Genomic DNA, 22,767 nt, shown 5'->3' with positions numbered 1-22,767 from the left:
TCGTACAGTGCAGTGTGTGTGTGAGAGATGCATTTATCACAAAATTAAAGAATTTATGGAAGGAGAGCGAAACTGGTGAAAGAGTATTAAGTGTTTTGACAGCAAGTGCCAGTTAAGTGGCAAGAACAAAGTGAATGTTAGTAGAGTAGACAGTTTTGACGATAAATTGGTGGTAGAAGTAATGAAAAAATTGGTTAGAAAGAGAATTCAAGAATGGGTAGATAAGAACATAATATGCTATGAGGAGCAACATGGCTTTGTGAAGGGTTGGTCATATCTTAGTAATTTACTAACTTTTTTATGATAATGACAGCTGAGTTGGATAAAGGAAATGGCTACATGAAGATTCTGTTTGATTTCGCAAAGACCTTTGACTGAATGCCACATGGAACTCTGTTGCTCATATTAGAACAAATGAAGATAGATAAGACACTGGTTATGTGGATAAGACGATAGTCCTGTACAGATATCAAAAAACTGGTATATGGAGGAACAGAATCCAGGCGAAAGCTGGTGACTAGTATTGTGTTGCAAGGTTCAGTGCTAAGACCACTACTTAAAATTAAGTAGTGTTTAATTTGTACATAAATGATATAGGAAATAACCTGAAAGGAAATATTCAGTTGTTTGCTGATGATGCAAAATTAGGTAGAGTAATAGTGAATTAAGGCGACATGGATAGTTTGCAGGATAATTTATATAGACTATCAGAATGGGTAAAACAATGAAAAGGTTGAAAACAAAAATTTCTGGTATAATACGGAGCTATCTTGGGATTCTTCAATTGGCCTTCTGGGATGTGTTCTTTCTTGGTAATGATAATTTCATATAACTTTCAGCCTGTTACTGGGCAGAGGGGTTGTTTGCTATTGTATCAGTGCAGTTCATTTGAAAAATGGCAACAAACAGCACTAGCCATAATGTCCAGGATTTAAAAATAAATAAATATAAATATATTATAATTTACAGTTCTTTCGATATGCTGCAAGTAAAAGAAAAAATGTATACGGCAGAATGATTTTAAGGAATGCCAATGGTAGGAAAGTAACTGAATCAGTCGAAATTGCAAGAGTATATCATCCAGTCGGTGATATTGCAGGAATGAGGGGAACCGATGGCTATAGGAAATAGGAAATAACTTGAACTGAAGTTAAATAGAATATTGCAGAACTTTAATGTGAATACATCTGTCGGATGGGATGGTATACCAGCTCGAGTCTTACGTGAAGTGACAAAGGAATTGTCAGTGCCCTTGACCATATTGTGTAATCCAAGTCTCGGCTCTGGGTTAGTCCCGAGCCAGTGGAAAGAGGGGAAAATAGTTCCATTGCATAATGGAGACTCCAACACTGCTGTTGCAAATTACTGACCGATTAGCATATCAGGAGTCGTCAAAGTTTTGGAGAAGTTGGTCAAGAGCAAAATACAGGAATGGATAGATGGAAATGGGGTACTGTATGTGGGGGTGGGCAGCATGGTTTTGTGAAAGGTAGATCGTGCCTCAGTAACTTGCTCACGTTTTATAATACAATGGCAGTTGAATTGGATAAGGATAATTGGTTTACAGTGACACTGCTGGACTTTGCAAAGGCCTTTGACAGGATACCACATGGAATTCTAATCAGTAAACTGCAGCACATGGGGATGGATATAGGGTTGGTGAGTTAGATAGGAGGGTGGTTGATGGAGAGATATCAGAGAGTAGTTTATTCAGGAGTAGTCCAAAAGATGGCCTGTGACTAGTTGTGTGCTGCAGGGTTCTGTTCTTGGACCACTGCTATTTAATTTGTTCATTAATGATATAGGGAAGGATCTGAGAGGAACTGTTCAGTTATTTGCCAATGATACAAAGTTGGGTAGAGAGAGTAATAGTGAATACACATGATGTCAAAATTTTGCAGGATGATTTGGATAGATTGGCACACTGGGCTAAGGAGAAAGGATGTCAGTTTAATGTGGCAAAGTGTAAAGTTATGCATTTGGAGGGGGGGGGGGTAAAAAGATTATCAGCAGTATACCACATTGGTTGAACCGTACTCCAGGAAATTGATGAAGCCAGACACTTGGGGGTGTTAGTGGATAGGGAGTTAAAGTTTAGGGGGCACATAGCAAAAGTGGCTAAATCAGATCACTTGGCTACTGAAGAATACTTTGACAGGCAGGTTACTGTTCCTCTTTATTGTGCAGATCTGGGTGCCAGGGTTTCTTGGTGATGGGGAGGAGGTGGAGAGAATCCAGAAGTGAGTGACCGAGATGGTAGCTGGTCTGTGGAATGAACTTATGAGAATTGGTTGATAGGCAGAAAAGGGGTGATATGATTGAGACATTCAAATTACTGAGGGGTTTTTACAAGATTAATTTAGAAGAAATTTTTCACAACGGTTGTTGGTGGTGGAAGAACAAGGGGCCATCCATGGAAACTTTTTTTTATTTATTCATTTCTTAACATGGAGGAATAATTGGAATTCTTCAAAATGAGGATAAATTTTGAATCAATCTGTGATGATATATTTCGCTCATTTTCACTATATATGTTTATTGTGACAAGAACAGAAACAGAAAGAAAAATTGAAACATTTGTTTATAAAACTAGACTATTGAATGACACAAATGTGCAATGGCTATATGAACAAAGAATTAACCAATATCTAGCTAAAATAAAACAAAATGAAGAAATAGAAATAGAATGGCTTAATATAAAAACGATATTAAATGCAGCAGCAAATGAATGCTTAGGAAAGACCAAAAAATTCAATAAAAGAAAAAAACTGAAAATCTGGGATGATACAATCAAAGAAATAATCAAAAAGAAAAAAGAAGCCTATCACAAATGGTTAAGCAGTAAAAGATTAGAAGATGAAATAGAATATAAAAGAATAAGAGCCATAGCTAAAAGAGAAGTCAGAAAAAGACATAGAGAATCATGGAATAAATTTGTTTCTAATTTAGAACATGATTTATATAAAATAAGACCCAATGTATAAAAGATTTTGAAACAACTAAATGCAGATACCAAAGAAAACATAAAATTAAACACTGAATTGAAATTAGAAGAATTTCTAAATTACTACACAGAACTGTGGACAGACAAATATTTTAAAAAAGACAACTGGCAAACAATTAACAAAAATGAAAAGGAAATAACTGAAGAAGAATTAGAAATCAGCCTGAAAGAAACAAGAAATGGAAAATCACCTGGAGAAGATAAGCTAGGTTCAGAACTATATAAATATGCAGGAACAAAATTCAAAGAAAGACTTATTATTTTTAAATAAAATTTACTCAATTGGTATCCCCCCAATAGAATGGAAAAAAGCAATTGTAATTCCTATCTTTAAGAAAGGTGATAGAGATGACCCTAAAAACTATAGAGGTATCAGTATACTAAATTCCTGTTACAAAATATATAGCAGAATCTTAAATAACAAACTAATGAAATATTCCGAAAACTTTATTCTAGAAGTACAGAATGGATTTAGAAAAGAACGATCATGTATAGACCCAGCCTTTTGCCTAAAATTAATAATAGAGAAAAGAAGAGAATATAATTTAGAAACACACATTGCATTTATTGACTTTGAAAAAGCATTTGACAAAGTTAAAAGAAACATATTAAAAGAAAGACAAATACCAAATAATATCCTAAAAGTCACAAGTATATATGAAAATAATCAAATACAAATAAGATTAAATCATGAGCTATCATATACAAGAGAGATAAACCAAGGGGTCCGACAGGGATGTCCCCTCTCAGCAACTCTTTTTAATATCTACTTAAATGAAATAATAATAAAATGGAGTAAAAATTTACATTAAGGAATTAAACTTTCACCTACAGTTAACTTAAACACTCTACTCTTTGTAGACAACCAAATAATAATTACAAATTCTGAAGATAACTTACAGAAAGCTATTTTAAATCTAAATGAGATATCCAAAGATTATGGTATGATAATATCAATGGAAAAATCAAAAACTATGGCCTTTAAAGGACAAGATCCAGCAAGAACTAAAATAGTAATAGATAACAAGCTCTTAGAACAGGTGAATTCATTTAACTACCTAGGATGTATGATCACATATGAAAATGAAAAAGATATAAACGTAAAAATTGCAAAATATTTAAAAATAACAGGTGTAATTAACTCTATATTTAAACCAAACCTAGTTCAAAAACAAACCAGGCTAAAATATACAATACATTAGCCCTACCGGTCTTAATGTATGGAAGCGAAATCTGGACAATAAAACAAAAAGACAGACAAAGATTGACAACAGCAGAAATGAAGTTTATGAGAAAAACTGCAAAGTATACCCTATTTGATCACAAAAGAAACGAAGATATTATGAAAGAATTAAACCAAGAACCAGTAAGAGAAAAAATTAAAAAATATAAACATAAATGGATGGAACACGTTCAAAGAATGAAAACAGAAAGATTACCGAAACAGGCTTAAAGTACAAGCCATTAGGAAAAAGAAAACCAGGACATCCTCTTAAACGATTCAACGATGACTTCTAAGGCCGGAACAGGCCATACTAGGCCTAAATCCTTGATACGTATGATGATGATGTTTATTGTACCGAAATAAAGGAAGTAATTATGCATTGCATACTGTTGAAAATATCTGGATATTTAAAAGTAAAAGTGAAAGCCAGAAGTTATTCTAAAATTAATTTGTGATATTTTAAAAACATCAGACAGTTAGAATGTACATAATACAATTTAACATTTATTGTTCATAAGAGTGATCAGTGTATCTAAACCTGTAAGAATTCCAGTCCATACTGGAATTTTGTAAGAAACAAAAAAAATGCAAATCATTTATTTCAATAACTATTATTTAAAAGCATGCCTTTTTATAAATAGTTGTCATTTTCAACACGATCATTTGAAAATAGTGTAGAGATTTTGGAGTATTTTCATTAAACTGAAAGAACCTGAATAAAAAAAATAAGCAGGTATTACAGTAATAAATAATTCATATTAGTGCTTCACAGTATAAACAGCACCAAGATTATATATATATATATATATATATATATATATATATATATATATATATATATATATATAATTATTAATTTATTGAACTTACTAATATTTTGCTAGTTTTCTACCCAGCATCACAGAGCATAATTATAAGTGTGATAAGCACACAAGCACTACACTACAACATTAGAAACACTTCAGTTGTAACTGACACAGAACTACTGTCTTAACACGGCACCCTCTATGAATCATTGAAGTGTAAAGGTAATTTGGAGGAGTCAGGCTATATGGTCTCATAATAACTGTGTCCGAGATCTTTGGCAAATTAATGCAACCATATTTATTGAGGTTAAGGGAGGGATGCTTCATAGCAGATGCTGATTCTAAAAATAGTATTTTATACCGATAGCAGCTTCTGTGTATAACTGATGTTTTCTTCCATTCACTCATATGACTGAGTATCCAGGGCATGGTCTTCTAGTCCTAACTTGCCAGAAAGATGATCGATCGTGGATGTAATTTTTGTGCTCTTCAAGATAGATGTTAACTGAAACAGATCTATTAGTCTGTCCAAAGTAGACCAAACTGTAGTGGGCATAAGGAACTTTTATATACCTAGGATGTGCAAGAGGATGAATTTAATCTTTAGGAGAGTAAGTAGCTGCATGAGTGATTTAAAATTGGCATGGAAATCATATTTGGTGAGAACTTTAGCTATATTTTCTGATGTGCCCTTAATATATGGGATTGGAAGAGTTTTGCTGTGATCAGGTACGTTGGGTGTAGGGGATGGGGGGTACATGGTATTATTCTCTGTTTGTTATATATGAACTGTAGCCATTGGCTAAAAAATTTTAAAGGCCATGTCATTTGAACAAATAGCTCTGGCACTTGAATGTTTTGAGGGTGCTATACTTTTGGAATGGGTGTTGGTGTGATTGCTTATGTAAGTACCTTCATGTGTTGTGCTTGATTATCAAAATGGTCCATGTATTCGTTGGCTACTGGCAGTTCCACCCATCCATAGTAATTCTATCCACCTGTTTATATATTTTTCCTCTTTCCATAGAAGTAACTGGAATAAATGGTGGATTTAAATAATTCAATCATATCAGAGGGGGAAGTGTAGCTTAATAAGGTCAGGGTCTTCTGCTAAAGGTACATTGATAAACAGTAAAGTGAAGTTGCCTCACAGGCAACTATCCCTCTTTTATATGTATAAAAAAAAAATCATTGCACTTTATAACTTTCATACAAAATTTAACCTTGACATGTTCCGACATTAAGATGACCCTTGAGATTACTTTACTGTTTACTGTGAACAGTGACGCTCCTATGGATTAAGGTCTGACAAGCAATCCATAGAGAACACCTTGTTAGAACATTCAATTATATGTTAGTTACAATTGAATGTTTCTGATGTTGTTGTTGTTGTGTAGTGTTTGTGTGCTTATCACAGTTACAGTTGTGGTCTGATGATGCTGGGTAGAAAACTTGCAAATATTAGTACAATAAATTGATTTATTTGACTTGTGAATTATTTATTAACTAATGAATAGTCGTCACCTTTCGACAGTAATAAATAAATTTATTGCTGAGATTGTAATAAATTTAGTTTAATCCTTTATCCAAGTGTGTGCAAACAAAGTTTGCGCCTAAAAGTATCTTTAGGACTGGGGTAAAGTGGTACAACACCGGGCGACTCCTCGCAAAGGTGGAACAAGCTGCCAACACTCCTATCTCAGTATCTCCCATAATGCAAAACACATCTCCTTGCGGATATATATAATGTTATGCATTAAGGGAGGGGCCACTACCCAGACTAGTTTCGACCTTTATTTAATAAAAAGGTGGCACACCGGTTGGCAGCTCCTATAGGAGGAGATGACCTTGCTAATGCTTCTGCCTTGGTATATTCACTTGGGCCTGGCTCCCGCTGAAGAGACCTCAATAAAGGTCGAAACTAGTCTGGGTAGTGGCCCCTCCCTTAATGCATTACATTATACATATCCGCAAGGAGATGTGTTTTGCGGTATGGGAGATACTGAGATAGGACAGTTGGTAGCTTGCTCCACCTTTGCAAGGAGTTGCCCGGTGTTGTACCACTTTATCCCAGTCCTGAAGATACTTTCAGGCACAAAAAAGTTTGTGCTTGAAAGCATCACACACTTGGATAAAGGATTAAACTAAATTTATTATAGTCTGACCAAGTGAAAAATAAACTTTCAACATCTTATTGCTGAGATTGATCTCATGTTATTCTGTGAAATAGATGTAACTTATTTTATTTACAATACATACATGAAATTTGGTGTTGTCTTTTGTGAACAAGCAAAAGAAAACATTGAAAGACAATTTCTGATACTTTTTTAAAAAAAAAAAAAAAAAAGATTTAGTTTTTGAAAGCAGGTTGCAAAATATTGAATTAGCATTAAGTAATAAAAAATCTGAAAATATTTCGTGTAGCTTCTAAAATGTAGAGCAGCTGTTCTTATAAATAGAAACAGAGCTACCCTTAAAGTACCAACAGTATGCTATGTATTAATTAAAATATTACTTGCATTATACGGAGAACAAGTTTTGAACACACATGAAAATCAAGAAGGGAGGATTGATATTGGAAATAAATTCTGAAAGATAAGCCCCAATGTGTGTATGGAATTATGAAAAAGCACTGATAAAACATAAATAAATGTAATGAGTTAAATGACAAATCAAAAATATGAATTGTGAAAAAGATAAGAAATAAAAAAAGTAAATATAAGAAATATACATTGTTAGCCAGCAAAGAGAATAATGGTGTTTGGTCATTTTGGAAAAATTGCCATGATACAGTTGAAGATAATATAATTAGCAAATAAAACATTATTATGTAGTCTACTGTCATATTTTAAGGGTAGCTTCATTCTATTTATAAGAATTTGTCATTGAATGATTCAAAGATGTAAGTTCATGATCAATTTTCGCCTTCCACTATCTGATTTCTCTGAAATGCCAGCACACCATTATTCTCAATTCTACCTTATGTCTATTTCTTGTATTTAGTTTTGTTTTTTTTATTTCTCACCTGTTAGAATTGAAAATATGAATTAAAAATAATTCATATTTTTAATTCTTTGCCTTTATTCCTGGCCTTTATTTATAGAAATGTAAATAAATTGATAATCAAGTGAGAAACAGAAAACTGTCGCTGATCCAGAGTATTTTAAAAATATGGTGGTATATCAATTTTACTATTTCTGTGTGGAAAAAATAACTTCCTAGGTTAGCTCCCAATGATGAGGCCTCAATGAAGGATGAAAGTATTCTGGGTAAGATCCTTTCCATATTGCATAGCAGTATATGCATCCAAAATTAAGTATGTTTTGTGATTTTCTTTTCTTGACTAGTATAATAAACTATAACACTTTTTATGAATGTTAGTCAAGTGAGTTTTAATTTTTCGTCCTACTAGTTTCACCGATTTTGCTATCGGCATCTTCAGGGATACAATTGGTAAGCGATATGAAGATAAAGACTAGGTTTTAACTGACAGTTCTAATTCATACAAAATTAGTATTGTGCAAGACAGTGTACGTCTCGGGAACATGATTTATTTGTTACGAGACATAATGTAATTGGCGTGAAAGTTCATTTCTTTGATGTTTAGTGATCTAATTATTATGTTTTCCAAATTTCCGGTAGGATTAGACCTTGATTCTTATTTAGGTTTCCTGTTGAACGGGCAACCATAGCAACCTCCTTGAAGGTTCTGGAATGGTAGTTCTCTTCTATATAGGGCATATGACTCTTATCCCACTCAATAAGATGGTTGGTAGAGGCAAAGTGGGAAGAAAGGCCTGAAATACATTGTCTGTTATTTCTAACATAGCCTATGTGCTGCTGTCTCGTTTCAAAGCTTCTTGAGGTCTGACCAATATAAGTAATACCACAGGAGCAAGGTATATTATATACTCCAGAGTACTTGTAGAAAGGATGAGGGTCTTTCAGTGATCTTAAAAATTTCCGAATAGTATTGGCCGGCTTGAATGCTACTCTAATATTGTGTGGTTTTAGAAGGATAGCCAATTTTTTGGAAATGCTGCTGACAAATGGAATAGTTATAGTACTGATGTATTGGGTGTCATCACGTTGTCTTTGTGGTATATCCGAAAAGAGAATCTTTTTGCAGAGTTTTTTAGGATAACCATTTAAGGATAACTCTCTGGATATTGTAGTTAATTCTTTTTGTAAGTCATCTTGGTCTGTGGTGTACTGTATAGCTCTTTTCTTAAGCATATGGATAATGCTAAGTTTCTGGGATATATGATGTGACGAGTTGAAATGGAGGTAACGTCCAGTATTTATAAGTTTTCTATACACAGACAGGTTGATACTGTTATTGGTTTGTTATTTTATTACGATGTCTAGGAATGGAAGTTTTTCATCTTTTTCAATTTCTAATGTGAATTTGATAGTATGTTGGAAACTATTGATTTGGTTGAGATAATCCATTAGTTCTTCTTTCATATGATTCCAAATGATAAAGATGTCATCTACATATCTGTACCAAGTTTTCGGGGTAATTTGAGATAAGATTTTATCCTCTAGGTCTTCCATGAATAAGTCAGCACAAGAACTTCGAACTATTTCGTTTAGCAAAAAACAGTATACAAACAACTTACTGGATTAGCCATGGGTAGCCCCTCTCTCCTTCTTATGCTGACTTATTCATGGAAGACCTAGAGGATAAAATCTTATTTCAAATTTTTAAGATCGCCGAAAGACCCTCATCCTTTCTACAAGTACTCTGGAGTATATAATATACCTTGCTCCTGTGGTGTTAGTTACGTTGGTCAGACTTCTAGAAGCTTCGAAATGAGACAGAGGGAGCACATAGGCTATGTTTGAAACAACAGACAAGATATTTCAGGCCTTTCTTCCCACTTTGCCTCTACCAACCATCTTATTGAGTGGGATAAGAGTCATATGCACTGTATAGAAGAGAACCACCATTCTAGAACCTTCAAGGAGGCTGCTACGGTTGCCCGTCCAACAGGAAACCTAAATAAGAATCAAGGTCTAATCCTACCGGAAATTTGGAAAACTTTAATTAGATCACTAAACATCAAAGAAATGAACTTTCACGCCAATTACATTATGTCTCATAACAAATAAATCATGTTCCCGAGACACGTGCATTGTCTCGCACAATACTAATTTTGTATGAATTAGAACTGTCAGTTAAAACCTAGTCTGTTACCTTCATATCGCTTACCAATTGTATCCCTGAAGATGCCGATAGCAAAAATCGGTGAAACTAGTAGGACGAAAAATTAAAACTCACTTGACTAACATTCATAAAAAGTGTTATAGTTTATTAAGTATGTTTTGTTTTATGGAGTGCTAAGCAGTTGGTATTGAAGCCTCTGTATTGAAGCAGTTGGTATTGAAGCCTCTGTATTAAGTAGCCTAGTCATCGGGGTACTTCACATGCAAACTTATATCCTTCACTTGGGTATGAGATTAAAAGAAGAATTTTTTCCTCTAACTCCTGCTTAGACGCTGAAGAAAATAACCTCCATGTCTGTAACTGGGCATCATATGCCTCCTGTGGTCCTTCGGCAAGAGAAGACATAAGAAGAATGCTAAATAACCTGGACACTAAACAGTCTTCTGGTCCCTGATGGCATCTCTCCTATTGTAATCAGCAAGCAACATTATAGATTCTATCAATCCAGATCCATGGCTGAGCTCTTAGCCTGCATCACTCACCACTTAACATGTTCCATGGAAAGGTCAGGAGAAATATCTGATGTCTCCCTTGACATATCCAAGACTTTCGGTTGTGTCTGGCATGCTTTGCAAACTGTCTTCGTTCAATCTACCTACCCACCCTGTTTTAACTGGAGAGCCAGCTTACTGTATATGTTCACTGCATGCCATGATGGCATCCTCTGTTTGAGCTTTGCCGCCAGTGTAGGAGTGCCTCAACACTACCAATCTTATCCACATCTTGGCTAATGCTAGCAACTTTATTCATCCTACTCCTTCAACAAACCATGTAGTTCTAACATTCCAAGCATCAAGATCTGCAACCAGTGTCTTAAACACTGATCTCCATACCATCCTTCATTTGGTATGGAGATCAGTGTTTAACCCATTCACCTTAAATGCCACCAGAATGCTGTCCTGCTGTTTCTCTCACAAAAGGGATCTCAACTCTCTTTCTTTCACCCTCAGTAATATACACATCACCAGACAGATCAGTGTAGTGTACTTGGACTGACCTCTAAAAAACTAGGCATTCTTTTCTGCTCAAGAAGCAATTTTACACCCACTTAGCTACTAACTCTATATAAATCCCAACCCATTCTTAGAAAATTATTCACATATCTGGGGTAATGCACCTAACAAAACCCTTCTTAAAAATTTTTTGATGTGTCCAGAGAATTTGACTTATAGATGAGCCTTCCTCTATCTCCCAGACAATGTTGCTGCTCCAGTGAAATGCTGAACATAATTTCTTCACTGCTACTCCTGTTTAATAAAAAAAAATAAATAAATAAAAAAGAGCAACAGCTGCCAGATTTTTTTGGCACAACTGCAAACAACAGATCAAACCTGCTTCTTCTCTTCATTTATTCCATCTGCTTGTCCTCTTGAACACCCTTCCTTGTCAAAATGTTAATAGATTTCTTCTTTCTTGATCCTTATCTGCAGTTCACATGTGACACTGACATGCTGTAGGTTCTTTTACCTCGTGTGAGATAGAAACCAATAGGACAAAATATATTGTTGGTTGCTGTTATAAATCTAGGAAGAAAGGCCACATTCAAAATGGAATTTGGAAGTTTATTTTGCACTTGGTTAGACTATATTAAATTTAGTTTAATCCTTTATTCAAGTGTAAGCAAACAAAGTTTGTGCCTGAAAATATCTTCAAGACTGAAGTAAGGTGGTGCAACTCCGAGCAAAGCTGGACCAAGCTCTCATCACTGCTTATCTCAATATCTCCCATAATACAAAGCACATCTCCTTGCAGACATGCATACTGCCATGCATTAAGAGAAGGGCCACTACCCAGACCAGTTTTGACCTTTACTGAGGTCTCGTCAGTGGGAGGCAGACCCAAACGTGGAGATACTAAGGTAGAAGCAATAGGAGAGGTCATATTTACCTATACAAGTTGCCAACAGGTGTATCACCTTATTATTGAATTACTCTCGAGTGAAAATAAACTTTCAACAACTTTCTTTAAATCCAGAGTAATTTGATAATAAGGTGGTACACCTGTTGGCAACTTGTATAGGTAAATATAACCTCTCCTATTGCTTCTACCTTAGTATCTCCATGTTTGGGTTTGCCTCCCACTGATGAGACCTCATTAAAGGAAAAAACTGGTCTGGGTAGTGGCCCTTCCCTTAATGCATAGAGTATGCATGTCTGCAAGGAGATGTGCTTTGCATTATGGGAGATACTGAGACAAGGAGTGATGAGATCTTGGTCCACCTTTGCTCGGAGTTGTCTGGTGTTGCATCACCTTACCTCAGTCCTAAAGATATTTTCAGGCACAAACTTTGTTTGCTTACACTTGGATAAAGGATTAAACTAAATTTATTATAGTCTAACCAAGTGCAAAATAAACTTCCAACATCTTTCTCTAAATCCAGAGTAATTCAATAATAAGATGGTACACCTGTTGGCAACTTGTATAGGTAAATATGACCTCTCCTATTGCTTCTACCTTAGTATCTCCACATTTAGGTCTGCCTCCCACTGACGAAACCCAAGTAAAGGTCGGAACCAGTCTGGGTAGTGGCATTTCCTGAAAAGATATTTTCAGGCACAAACTTTGTTTGCTTACACTTGGATAAAGGATTAAACTAAATTTATTATGGAAATGGAATTTATACAGTTACTAAGTAACAGCACATGATTGAGGGGCCAGAGGTTTGAGAGTGTTCGACCTGGTAATAGCATCAGATGATCTATCTATAACTACAGTAGTAATTGTGCCTCTGATTGGGGAAAATGACCATTCAGTCTTGTTCTGGGAGGTCACTCAACATGTGGAATTTTCAGTCAAGAAAAGGTTTATATAGAACTACAAAGCTGGCAATTAATGACAAACTTAGGAGGCAACTTGGACCAGTGCTGTGGCATAAGAAGGTGCATTGAATGAATGTCATTAGTGCATGGGGAAGAATTGATCAGGGATTGTTTGAGCAAGGCAGCATCAGACTTGTTTATCCAGTGTCAGGAGAATAACTGAGTAGGGATTAAGTGGATTAGTAGCAATATAAAGCAAGAACTGCAAAAAAAGGAAAGAAAACATTGTGGAAGGAATATAAACATGCTCATGAACAATATAAAGCACAAACAAGAAAGGGAACTACTGTGTTAAAAAATACTAAAGCAGAAAAAGTTAGTCGAGCAGGCCAAAGCGAATCTAAAAGATTTACGTATCAAGTATTTATTTATTTGTTGTATGTATTTATATACAACATTTCTCTACATATCAAGTAAGAGAAAGAATGATTAATGTGAATACAGCAGCTTATGTGCAAGAGAACTGACTTTGCCTCTGACAAAGTTGTTTAAGTTAAGGTGACTCCATTGACAGAAGTAGCAGGTTACAGAACAGTTAATATATCTAGAGTGGTGGTTAAAATATCGAAAAAGTTTCCATATTTTAATGGGGAATTGATCAGGGATTGTGGAAGGAATATAAACATGCTCATGAACAATATAAAGCACAAACAAGAAAGGGAACTACTGTGTTAAGAAAGGCTAAACCAGAAAAAGTTAGTCGAGCAGGCCAAAGTAAATCTAAAAGATTTACATATCAAGTATTTATGTATTTGTTGTGTGTATTTATATACAACATTTCTCTACATATCAAGTAAGAGAAAGAATGATTAATGTGAATACAGCAGCTTATGTGCAAGAGAACTAGCATTGCCTCTGACAAAGTTGTTTAAGTTAAAGTGGCTCCATGACAGAAGTAGCAGGTTACAAAACAGTTAGTATATCTAGAGTGGTGGTTAAAATATCGAAAAAGTTGATCAAAAGTAAAATGAGGAATGTGTGAATAAAAATGTGATACTAATTGTGGCTTTGTAAAAGGTAGGTTCTGCCTCGGTAATTTAATCTCATTTATAATAAAGTGACAGCAGAATTGAATAAAGGAAATGTAAAATCCAGCTAGACTTTACAAAGGCATTTGACAGAATGTCACATGGAAAACTATTACATAAATTGTAGCAAATGAGAATGGATAGAGAGATTGCTGATGGACATCAGGGGATGGTGCATGGTGGAGTGGAATCAAAGCAAATGAGGCTAACTAATGGAATGTCACAGTACTCTGTACTAGAACCAGGCTGCTCTTTAATTTGTATTAGTTGTTTGCTGATGATGCAAAACTGGGGTGGGCAATATTTGATAAAGGTGATGCAGATATCCTCCAGTGTAATTTAAATAAATTGGCAGTGTGAACAAACGTTGTTAGTTTAAAGTTGCAAAATGTAAGGTAATGAATGCACTTCAGGATGAAAATATTACATACTAGTATCATTGATAGTATTAGATTACAGAAAATTGATAAGGCTAGAGCTCTAGGGGTGATGGTGGATAGAGATTTGAAATTCAGAGGACAATATTGCAAGGATTAGCAAAATAGCTTAGAGAATTCAACATCCAAGTTAAGATATGGAGATTGTTATCTCTCTTATAGAACTATGATTCAGCTGCATATTGACTACTGAGCACAGATTTGGTGATGCGTGTTTCTTGGGGATCAAGAAGTGGTGGAAAGGATTCAGAGACAATTGACCAAGTTAGTGACAGATGTATGTGTGTTGCAGAGTTTAGCTGACAGGCAGTGGAGAAGGGATATCATAGAAACTTATAAGTTACTAAAGGATTTTATAAGATTGACATAAAAAATTTTTTCAATATATGGGGTGTAGGAGGAAAACCAAGAGTAACACTTGGTAGTTGTCTAAGAATGTGGTTAGTAAGGGTGTGTAGAATGGGTTCTTTACTTGGAGAGTCGTGAATGAGTGGAATGGATTGCCAGAAATGGTTGTGAATTTCCTAACAGTGAATAAATTAGCTGTACAATAGGTATAATGAGTAGTGTGGATCTCCTGCGATGATTGTTTTGACTCCATGGAGAGATACCCATCTAAATAATAATAATTAATACAAATTAAATTTCGTAGTTTAAAGAAAAACATGTAAGAAAGTTTTAAAGCAAATAAAAGTTGAGCAGCTCTCAGATGTGAAGTGTAGACTAAAATACGCAAACATCAGTCTGGACTTTCTGAACATGCCATCTTCACTAGACACAGAGTTCATTGGAGAAAGACGAGTTCTTCACAAAAGTCAGTTTCTCATGGAACGCCTTTATAAAGAAACATGTGAAACTCTACTTCATTCTCCTAACTTAAACAGATCCGACGGCTTACGTCTATCCCCTTTATGGGAGATAGTACTTTACAAATCAGCTAATCTTTCCTAACTTTTTATTGTATTAATTTTTTTATTTTTATTTTTATTTTTTTAGGAAAGTTATTGACCTTTTTAGTTATCTTACACCAGCTACTTAGGTGGCGCTTTTTGGAATTGTCAGTTAGTGTTTAATTTTGAGCTTAATGTACTAAAGATGCCTGTGACACACAGGCGAAAATTATACTATTAAATCTTTCTACGTGAGTTTTTTCCGTTATTTATTTTGTATCGATATGTCTATTCATGGTTTACCTCTTTTAAAACTTAAAACGTTATTCAAGAAGGCGGGGAATGAAAGAGTTTGAGAACATGAATCAAACCTTGGGAATTCAGTGTCAAGTCCTGAAGAAAATATTGATTGATTCAGCCAGAGAGGCATGTGGTGAGGTTGTCTGCAAGGATAGAAAAATCAGAGCTCAATGGTGGGTACAGGAAGTTAAAGAGGCAATGGAGGAAAAGAAGAAAGCACATTAAACATTCCTGGCAAATAAGTCAGCTTGTGCTCTTAGAGAATACAGTCAAATGTAAGAAAGCTAAACACTGTAAAACTAGCTAAATGAAAGTCATGGGAAGACTTTGGTAAGAACATGGAAAATTAATATCAGGAAGGCAAAATATTCTGGAGACTGTTGAAAAAGCTCAGAAATGGAGGAAAGAGTACTGCAAAAGGAATTAGAGATGATAAAGGTGATGTGAAAACTGAAGAAAAAGATATCCTTGATATATGGAGTAATTACTTCAGAAAAATTGCTAAATAAAACAAGCAGTGACAGCACAGTGGTAAAAAATACTCAACATGCATGCAATCAGGAATATATATCCATACTTGAAGTAGAAAAAGCCATCAAAAGCCTGAGATGTGGAAAGGCAGCAGGAGTAGATGATATTCGACTAGAAATGCTCAAGTGTGGAGGTATAAAAAGTCTTTCAGTGGCTGCACTGCATAGTCCATACGGCCTGGACAGAGGGACAAATTCCAGATGATTGGAGTCAGTGGCGGCCAGTGAAATTTTAAGTGGGGGGTGCTGCCTATACAAAATAAAAAAAAAAAATTATAAATAAAAAAAAAAAATTATTTTTATTTTGTATAAGCAGCACCCCCACTTAAAATTTCACTGGCTGCCACTGATTGGAGTAGAGCTCTCATAGTGCCCATATATAAAAAGGTAAAGAAAAATGTGTGAATTAGTTATTTTCCTACTGAGTGTTCCTGGTAAGATTTATGCAAGTATACTGGAGAAACTGCTGAGAAGGATTGTGGAAAGGAAGCTTGGTGAAGAACAAGCTGGATTCAAACCAAATAGTGGCTGTCGGAATCAGATTTTCACTTTACGACAACTAGTTGAGAAAGCATGGGAATATAACAAAGATCTATATTTAAGTTTTGTCGATCTGAAAAAGGCATATGACAAGGTGCCAAGAGAGAAGCTATTCAATACACTACAGTTATATGGTGTCAATGGGGCATTATATCAAGCAATACTTAGTCTTTATTTCAGTTGTAAGTCAACAGTTAGAATTGGAGTACAGGAAGATGGTTTGATGTTAAATCTGGTGTCAGACAAGGATGTACATTCTCCTCTGTTGTTCATTATCCATATGGATCACATTATGAAGGAAAGTGGTATTAAACCTGATATCATAATTGGAGATGTTAATCTCAGCTCTACTTTATGCAGATGATGTTATATTTCTAAATAAATCCGTTATAAGTCTGCAAGATTCCCTGACTAAATTGAATAACTGTCATAATAAATTTGGTATGGAAATTAGCAATAGAAAGACATTGAAAATATCAAATGCATCGTAAATGGAGAACCTGTAAAAGAGGTAAAACATTTCTGCTACTTAGACACAACTTTTAGTGAAGACTAAATTAAATATGGAAATAGACAACAGGTCGACAAAGCCAGTATAGTAGGAAATCAACTGAATAAATTTATATGGAATAAGAGAAAAATTAGCCAAATCACTAAATTAACTGTATACACAGTGTTCAAACCAATTTTAACTTATAGATCTGAGAGCTGGTCAACAAAGACTAGAGACTGCAGATATGAGAGTCCTGAGAAAGTTCTTTCCTAATATCCTTATTAGGATATTAGGGAAGAACTTAATATTGTTAGCATCCAGGAATGCATTAGCAGAGCAAATCTCAGGTGGAATGGTCACTTAAACAGAATGGGAAACGAAAGATTAACAAAACAAGTGTTCTCTGCCAGGTTTGGCAGGGAAAAGAACCAGGGGAAGACCAAGATATAGGGTGGATTGATACAGTAAAAAGTGCCTTAGAAGATAGAAATATAAGATCTGATAATGTTGGAGTCTTGACAGATAACTGATTTGGTGGAAAATTTTTGAAAAGTAATGATGTAAGTTCTTCATGTAATACTATCATAACATCATGCTTACACCCCTTGAGGGTACTTGTCAGGAATTTGATGATAATAAAAGAAACACTAATTTTGGCTCACTTTTATTCTGTATTGTATACTGAAATCGTCTTTACGCATAGAGTTCATTGGAACAAGACGAAAGTCCTTCGCAAAAGTCTGTTTCTGATGGAACGGCTTTATAAAGAAACATGTGAAACTTTATTTCACTCTCCTAACTTAAACAGATCCGATGGTCTACGTCTATCCGCTTTGCGGGAGATAGTAATTTTAATCAGCTAATCTTTCCTAACTTTTTTTCTTTTTGTATATATATTATTTATTTATTTTATTTTATTATTTTTAATAAGTTAGGAAATTTAATGACCCTTTTTAGTTATCGTACATTAGCTACTTAGGTGGTGCCTTTTTGAATTGTCAGTTATTGTTCCATCATCTTTGTACTGAAGATGCCTGTGAACTCAGGTGAAAATTATACTAAGAAATAATAATTTATGTGAGTTAATTCCAGTATTATAATTATTTAAATCTCTAATAATCTTCATCAGAAACTGAGTCATCACTGACTTGAAATAATAAGTCATCCTCTGTACTGTCAGCAGAATTATTAATGCTACACTTTTTAAAAGATTATAACAATTTCTGGTTTCACTTCATTCCATGAACTATTTACCCATTAACACAAAATTGTGGCCTTCTTTCTCCTACCTGTAGATGTTTCCTCAAAATTTGGAGATCACCCATTTTTTCCTTATAAATCCTTTATTTGGTTTGTTTATTGATACATCTAAAGGTTGAAGTGCGGAGGTGAGTCCTCCTGGGATTACAGGTATTTTTGTGTTCATTTTGTGAAGTTCATTCTTCACAGTTTCAGTTTTATGGCTTCTAAACTGTTCCCATACTAACAAAGCAGGTTTCTGACGTAAACTGCCAGGACATCCGGACCACACCTTTATCTATAACTTCATCACTTCTTCCTCCATCCATCCCTTTGGATGAATATGAATGTAAACTTCTTTGAGAAGTTTCTTTGGACATTGTTTTTCTTTTAAAAATTTAAAAAAAAAAAAAAGTGACAGTTTTGTTCCATCTGCACAGCATGACAAAACAACAGTATAGTGGGTTTTTTCGTGACAGAGTTTTAACACATTTCATCCATATTAGCTATCCGTGAAATTCAATTTTATTTTTGAATTCATCTGGCATATTTGCAATATTTTCGTTTTTTTCTCATATGCATAAATAATTTCTCTTCATAAATCTAAAGCCCACCAATGATGGCGACCATGTAATATCGATGATATTTCTTTCTGTTGTCAATAATTTTGCCCTTTGGGTTGCTGCTTATCTACAAAAACATATACTCAATCTTCTTAGATCCATTATCCAACTTTTTAATTCATTTTCAATTTCTAGCCATTTTGCCCGTTTTCTGTAGATTTTGTGTGTTTTTATGATTTGCTTCTATTAATTGCTGCTCTTGTTTCCTTTAAGTTTGTGCCATTTTTCTGTGGGGGGAGGCCCAACATGCCACTCTTCTGCCCTATTACTGTTCTTTTTTGCATACTCAATCATACTATGCTTAAATGCAATTGTATAGCTTTCTCTATGTTTTGTAGAATCCATGGGTTAAAAAATAAATTAAATATAATGTATTGATTAATGTATGAGGGTGTCTTGAAAAGTTCTCGGCCTCGACCATAGATGGCAACACTATCAGCAAGATTTTTTTTTTAACTTGGTACATCTGTCATAAGCATCCATGTGAATTTGCAAGTCATTCTATCAAGAAGTTTGTTTTATACAGCTGTCTGGAGCAAAAGCGTTATGTATCCCTTAAAATGGATAAAATTGAGTATCGTGCGGTTATAAAATTCTTTGTAAAAGAAGGTTTAACGCCAAAAGAAATTAATTCGAAGTTCATAAACGTTTATGGGCACTCTCCTTCGTTTTCGACAATTAAGAAATGGGCTGCTGAGTTTAAACGTGGCCGTACCAGCCTTGAAGATAATCCATGTGAAGGACTTCCAAAAAGTGTAACAACAACAACACTCGAAATCATTGATCAGGTGCACGATATGGTATTGGATGACCGGTGAGTCAAAGTGCCTGAAATTGCAGAGACTACAGGCATTTCAAAAGAACGTGTAGGATATATTTTGCATGAAGAATTGCAAATGAAAATGCTTTGCACAAGATGGTTGCCATACAGCAGATCAAAAACACAGTCGCCTGAAAATCTCTGAACAGTGCTTGGAGCATTTTAACAATAATTAAACTGATTTTGTGCGTTGATTTGTTACTATGGATGAGACTTGGATTCGCCATTTCACACCAGAATCCAAACTGCAGTCAAAACAGTGGACAGAAACTGGTTGTTCAGCACCAAAGAAAATAAAGTCGGTTCTATCAGCAGGAACGGTCATGGCATCAGTGTTTTGGGATGCTAAAGGTATTTTTTTTATTAATTATCTTAAAAAGGGAAAACAATAACTGGGGAATATTATTCCGATCTTTTAACCAGACTAGACGAAAAAATTTTGAGAAAAGACCCGGTTTGCAGAAGAAAAAAATCATCAGGACAATGCGTCTGTCCACGAAAGTGTTTTGGTAGTGGGAAAATTAAGGGATCTGAACTATGAATTGTTGGAAAATCCACCCTTTTCCCCAGATTTGGCTCCCTCTGACTTCTATCTGTTCTCAAAACTAAAACCCTTCCTTGCTGGTCAGCGATTTTCTTCAAATCAATTGTAGCCTGTAGAGGGGTATTTTGCAGATCTTACTGAGAACCACTACAGGGATGGGATAATGGCGCTGGAGCATCGCTGGAATGAATGTGTTAGTCTTAAGGGAGATTATGTTGGAAAATAAAAATAATTTTGAAATTATAAATTCGTTTTTTCATTGTTAGGCCGAGAACTTTTCATACCACCCTCATAATAATAAATAATGTAACAGTTGTAATGCTTGACCATTAATGGCTGTGTAACTATTCAAACTGATCACACATTACAGACAAGCGATGATGCTATGTAACTGCACATACATAAAAACACATCGGTGTATAAGATGCATCCTAATTTTCAGAGAAATTTTAGGTACAAAAATTTGTACCTAAAATTTATCTTTATTACAAGTTTGAAATGCTGTGCTGCATTTGTTTATCAAGAAATGTACTTAAAAGAGCTCCAGATGCTTTTGATGTTCTTAGTGGATCTGGTTCATCCATATGAACCAGATCCACTAAGAACATCAAAACAGTGGACAGAAGCTGAACAACCAGCTTCTGTCCACTGTTTTGACTGCTCTTTGGATTCTGGTGTGAAATGACAAATCCAAGTCTCATCCAAATCTACACACAAAATCAGTTTTATTCTTGTTAAAATGGAGATTTCCACTTTGTAAAATCCAGTTGATATTTAGGACATAAATTATTGATACACTGATATAACATGGGGTGAGCTGTCTTTGCATTTCACGAAACAGTTCATCTCAATTGGTAAAGGTTATTCATTCAAGATAGCTTAATTTAATTGACACATTATAGCAAACATGCTCACTATAGCAAGAGTTATCTGTATTATCATCGTAGCTTCTATAACAAAGTGTGTATTCTTAAAAATCACTGAATTATTGGATTTTGTGCAACAAAAATGATGGGACTTTTATAGAAAATAGTCACGAACAGAAACTCAAAACTCGTACAGTCTTGTAAGTAATAATGTGCACTTTTTTTTTTTTACATGCTACTACAATTCTAAACATCTTTAATTCTTAACATCTTCTTGTCCTAATAGTTTGGTTTGTAGCATTGTTTGCTGGTGCATAATATAGATTCCTTTAGGCCTGTTGTTCTTGCCATATCACATTCTTTCTTTCAAAATATTTTAAGTATTGAGGGGGAAGCTTGAAATAATATTATCCTTTTTTGCTACTTGGATTCTTGTAACCAGGATGCTTACTCATGTTTGGGATGCTGTATTAAACATTTATCAAGAAAAGTACACAAACTCAGAACAGCATAAAACACTTGAGTATATTCGGATAGAGGGAGAAAGAGAGGTTGACATGTGTATTTCTCCATGGGTTAGTATGTTAAGCCAGCTGGCATTTTTCACATTCATTCATTCACTGAGTGCAAGGTGGTGTTAGCTCGTGATTTTTCACCTTATTTAAAATTACTTACGAACTAACACAATTTCACATTTTGTTAAATTCATTCCTCTGTTTATCTATCGTGTGTCATATTTGTGCATTACAGATAACTGTTATAGAAGAAATGGCAGTATTATTATTCATTTATTTAACATTTCATGCTAATTTCTAATAAACTGTTTTGAATGATTGCTGTTATTTTCAGGTTGAAATATATGGAAGCTTTAGGACTGGACTTTACCTACCAACAAGGTATTGTGTGTTTCCTAATAATATTTATTCAGTTTAACTAATCAGATCTCATCATGCATTTTTAACTACCGTTATACATTCTCATATTGTCACAGTGGAAAGTGCTGAATTGCATAGATATAATATTTGTATCAAAATTATGCCAACAGTAGTTTAAGTAAAGGCCTATAGATATTCATCTTAACTTTCTTCCATTTGTAAGCATTCTAATCATTTTAAAGAAAGTAGAGAAACATTTAAACATAAGAAGATAGGATGGCTTTCTTTCTCTCAAAAGAAACTGACTGGTGGCCTATACGTGGAAAAGTATTATTTTTTTTTAAAAAAAAAAACCCTTCTTGGCATTGTTTTTTTTTTCACCAGAAACCAAACAGCAATGCTTGGTGCATGGAAAAGTCTACTTAAAAATTCTTTCAGACATTTGAAGTGCATTCAAGTGTTGAACCATTTCACTGAAGCTAAACATGTTCATTTAAA

General features: G+C 34.6%; 1 protein-coding gene across 2 annotated transcripts in view; it reads left to right on the top strand.

Annotated features, from left to right (window-relative positions):
* LOC150096867 (terminal nucleotidyltransferase 4B-like) overlaps positions 1 to 22,767 on the top strand; it is a 239,884-nt gene that overhangs the window by 49,415 nt on the left and 167,702 nt on the right. For both annotated transcript variants that reach the window (XM_090408317.1, XM_090408319.1), the window contains exon 3: positions 22,244 to 22,290. In XM_090408317.1, the coding sequence (XP_090264443.1) occupies positions 22,244 to 22,290 (47 nt within the window). The remainder of the gene's footprint in view (positions 1 to 22,243; positions 22,291 to 22,767) is intronic.

Source organism: Typopeltis vanoorti, chromosome 18 (assembly GCF_054136105.1).
Source record: "Typopeltis vanoorti isolate ZY-2024b chromosome 18, IOZ_Tvanoo_1.0, whole genome shotgun sequence".
Lineage (NCBI taxonomy): Eukaryota > Metazoa > Arthropoda > Arachnida > Uropygi > Thelyphonidae > Typopeltis > Typopeltis vanoorti.
Note: the sequence above shows the minus strand (reverse complement) of the source record. Positions and strands in the feature narration are given on the sequence as shown.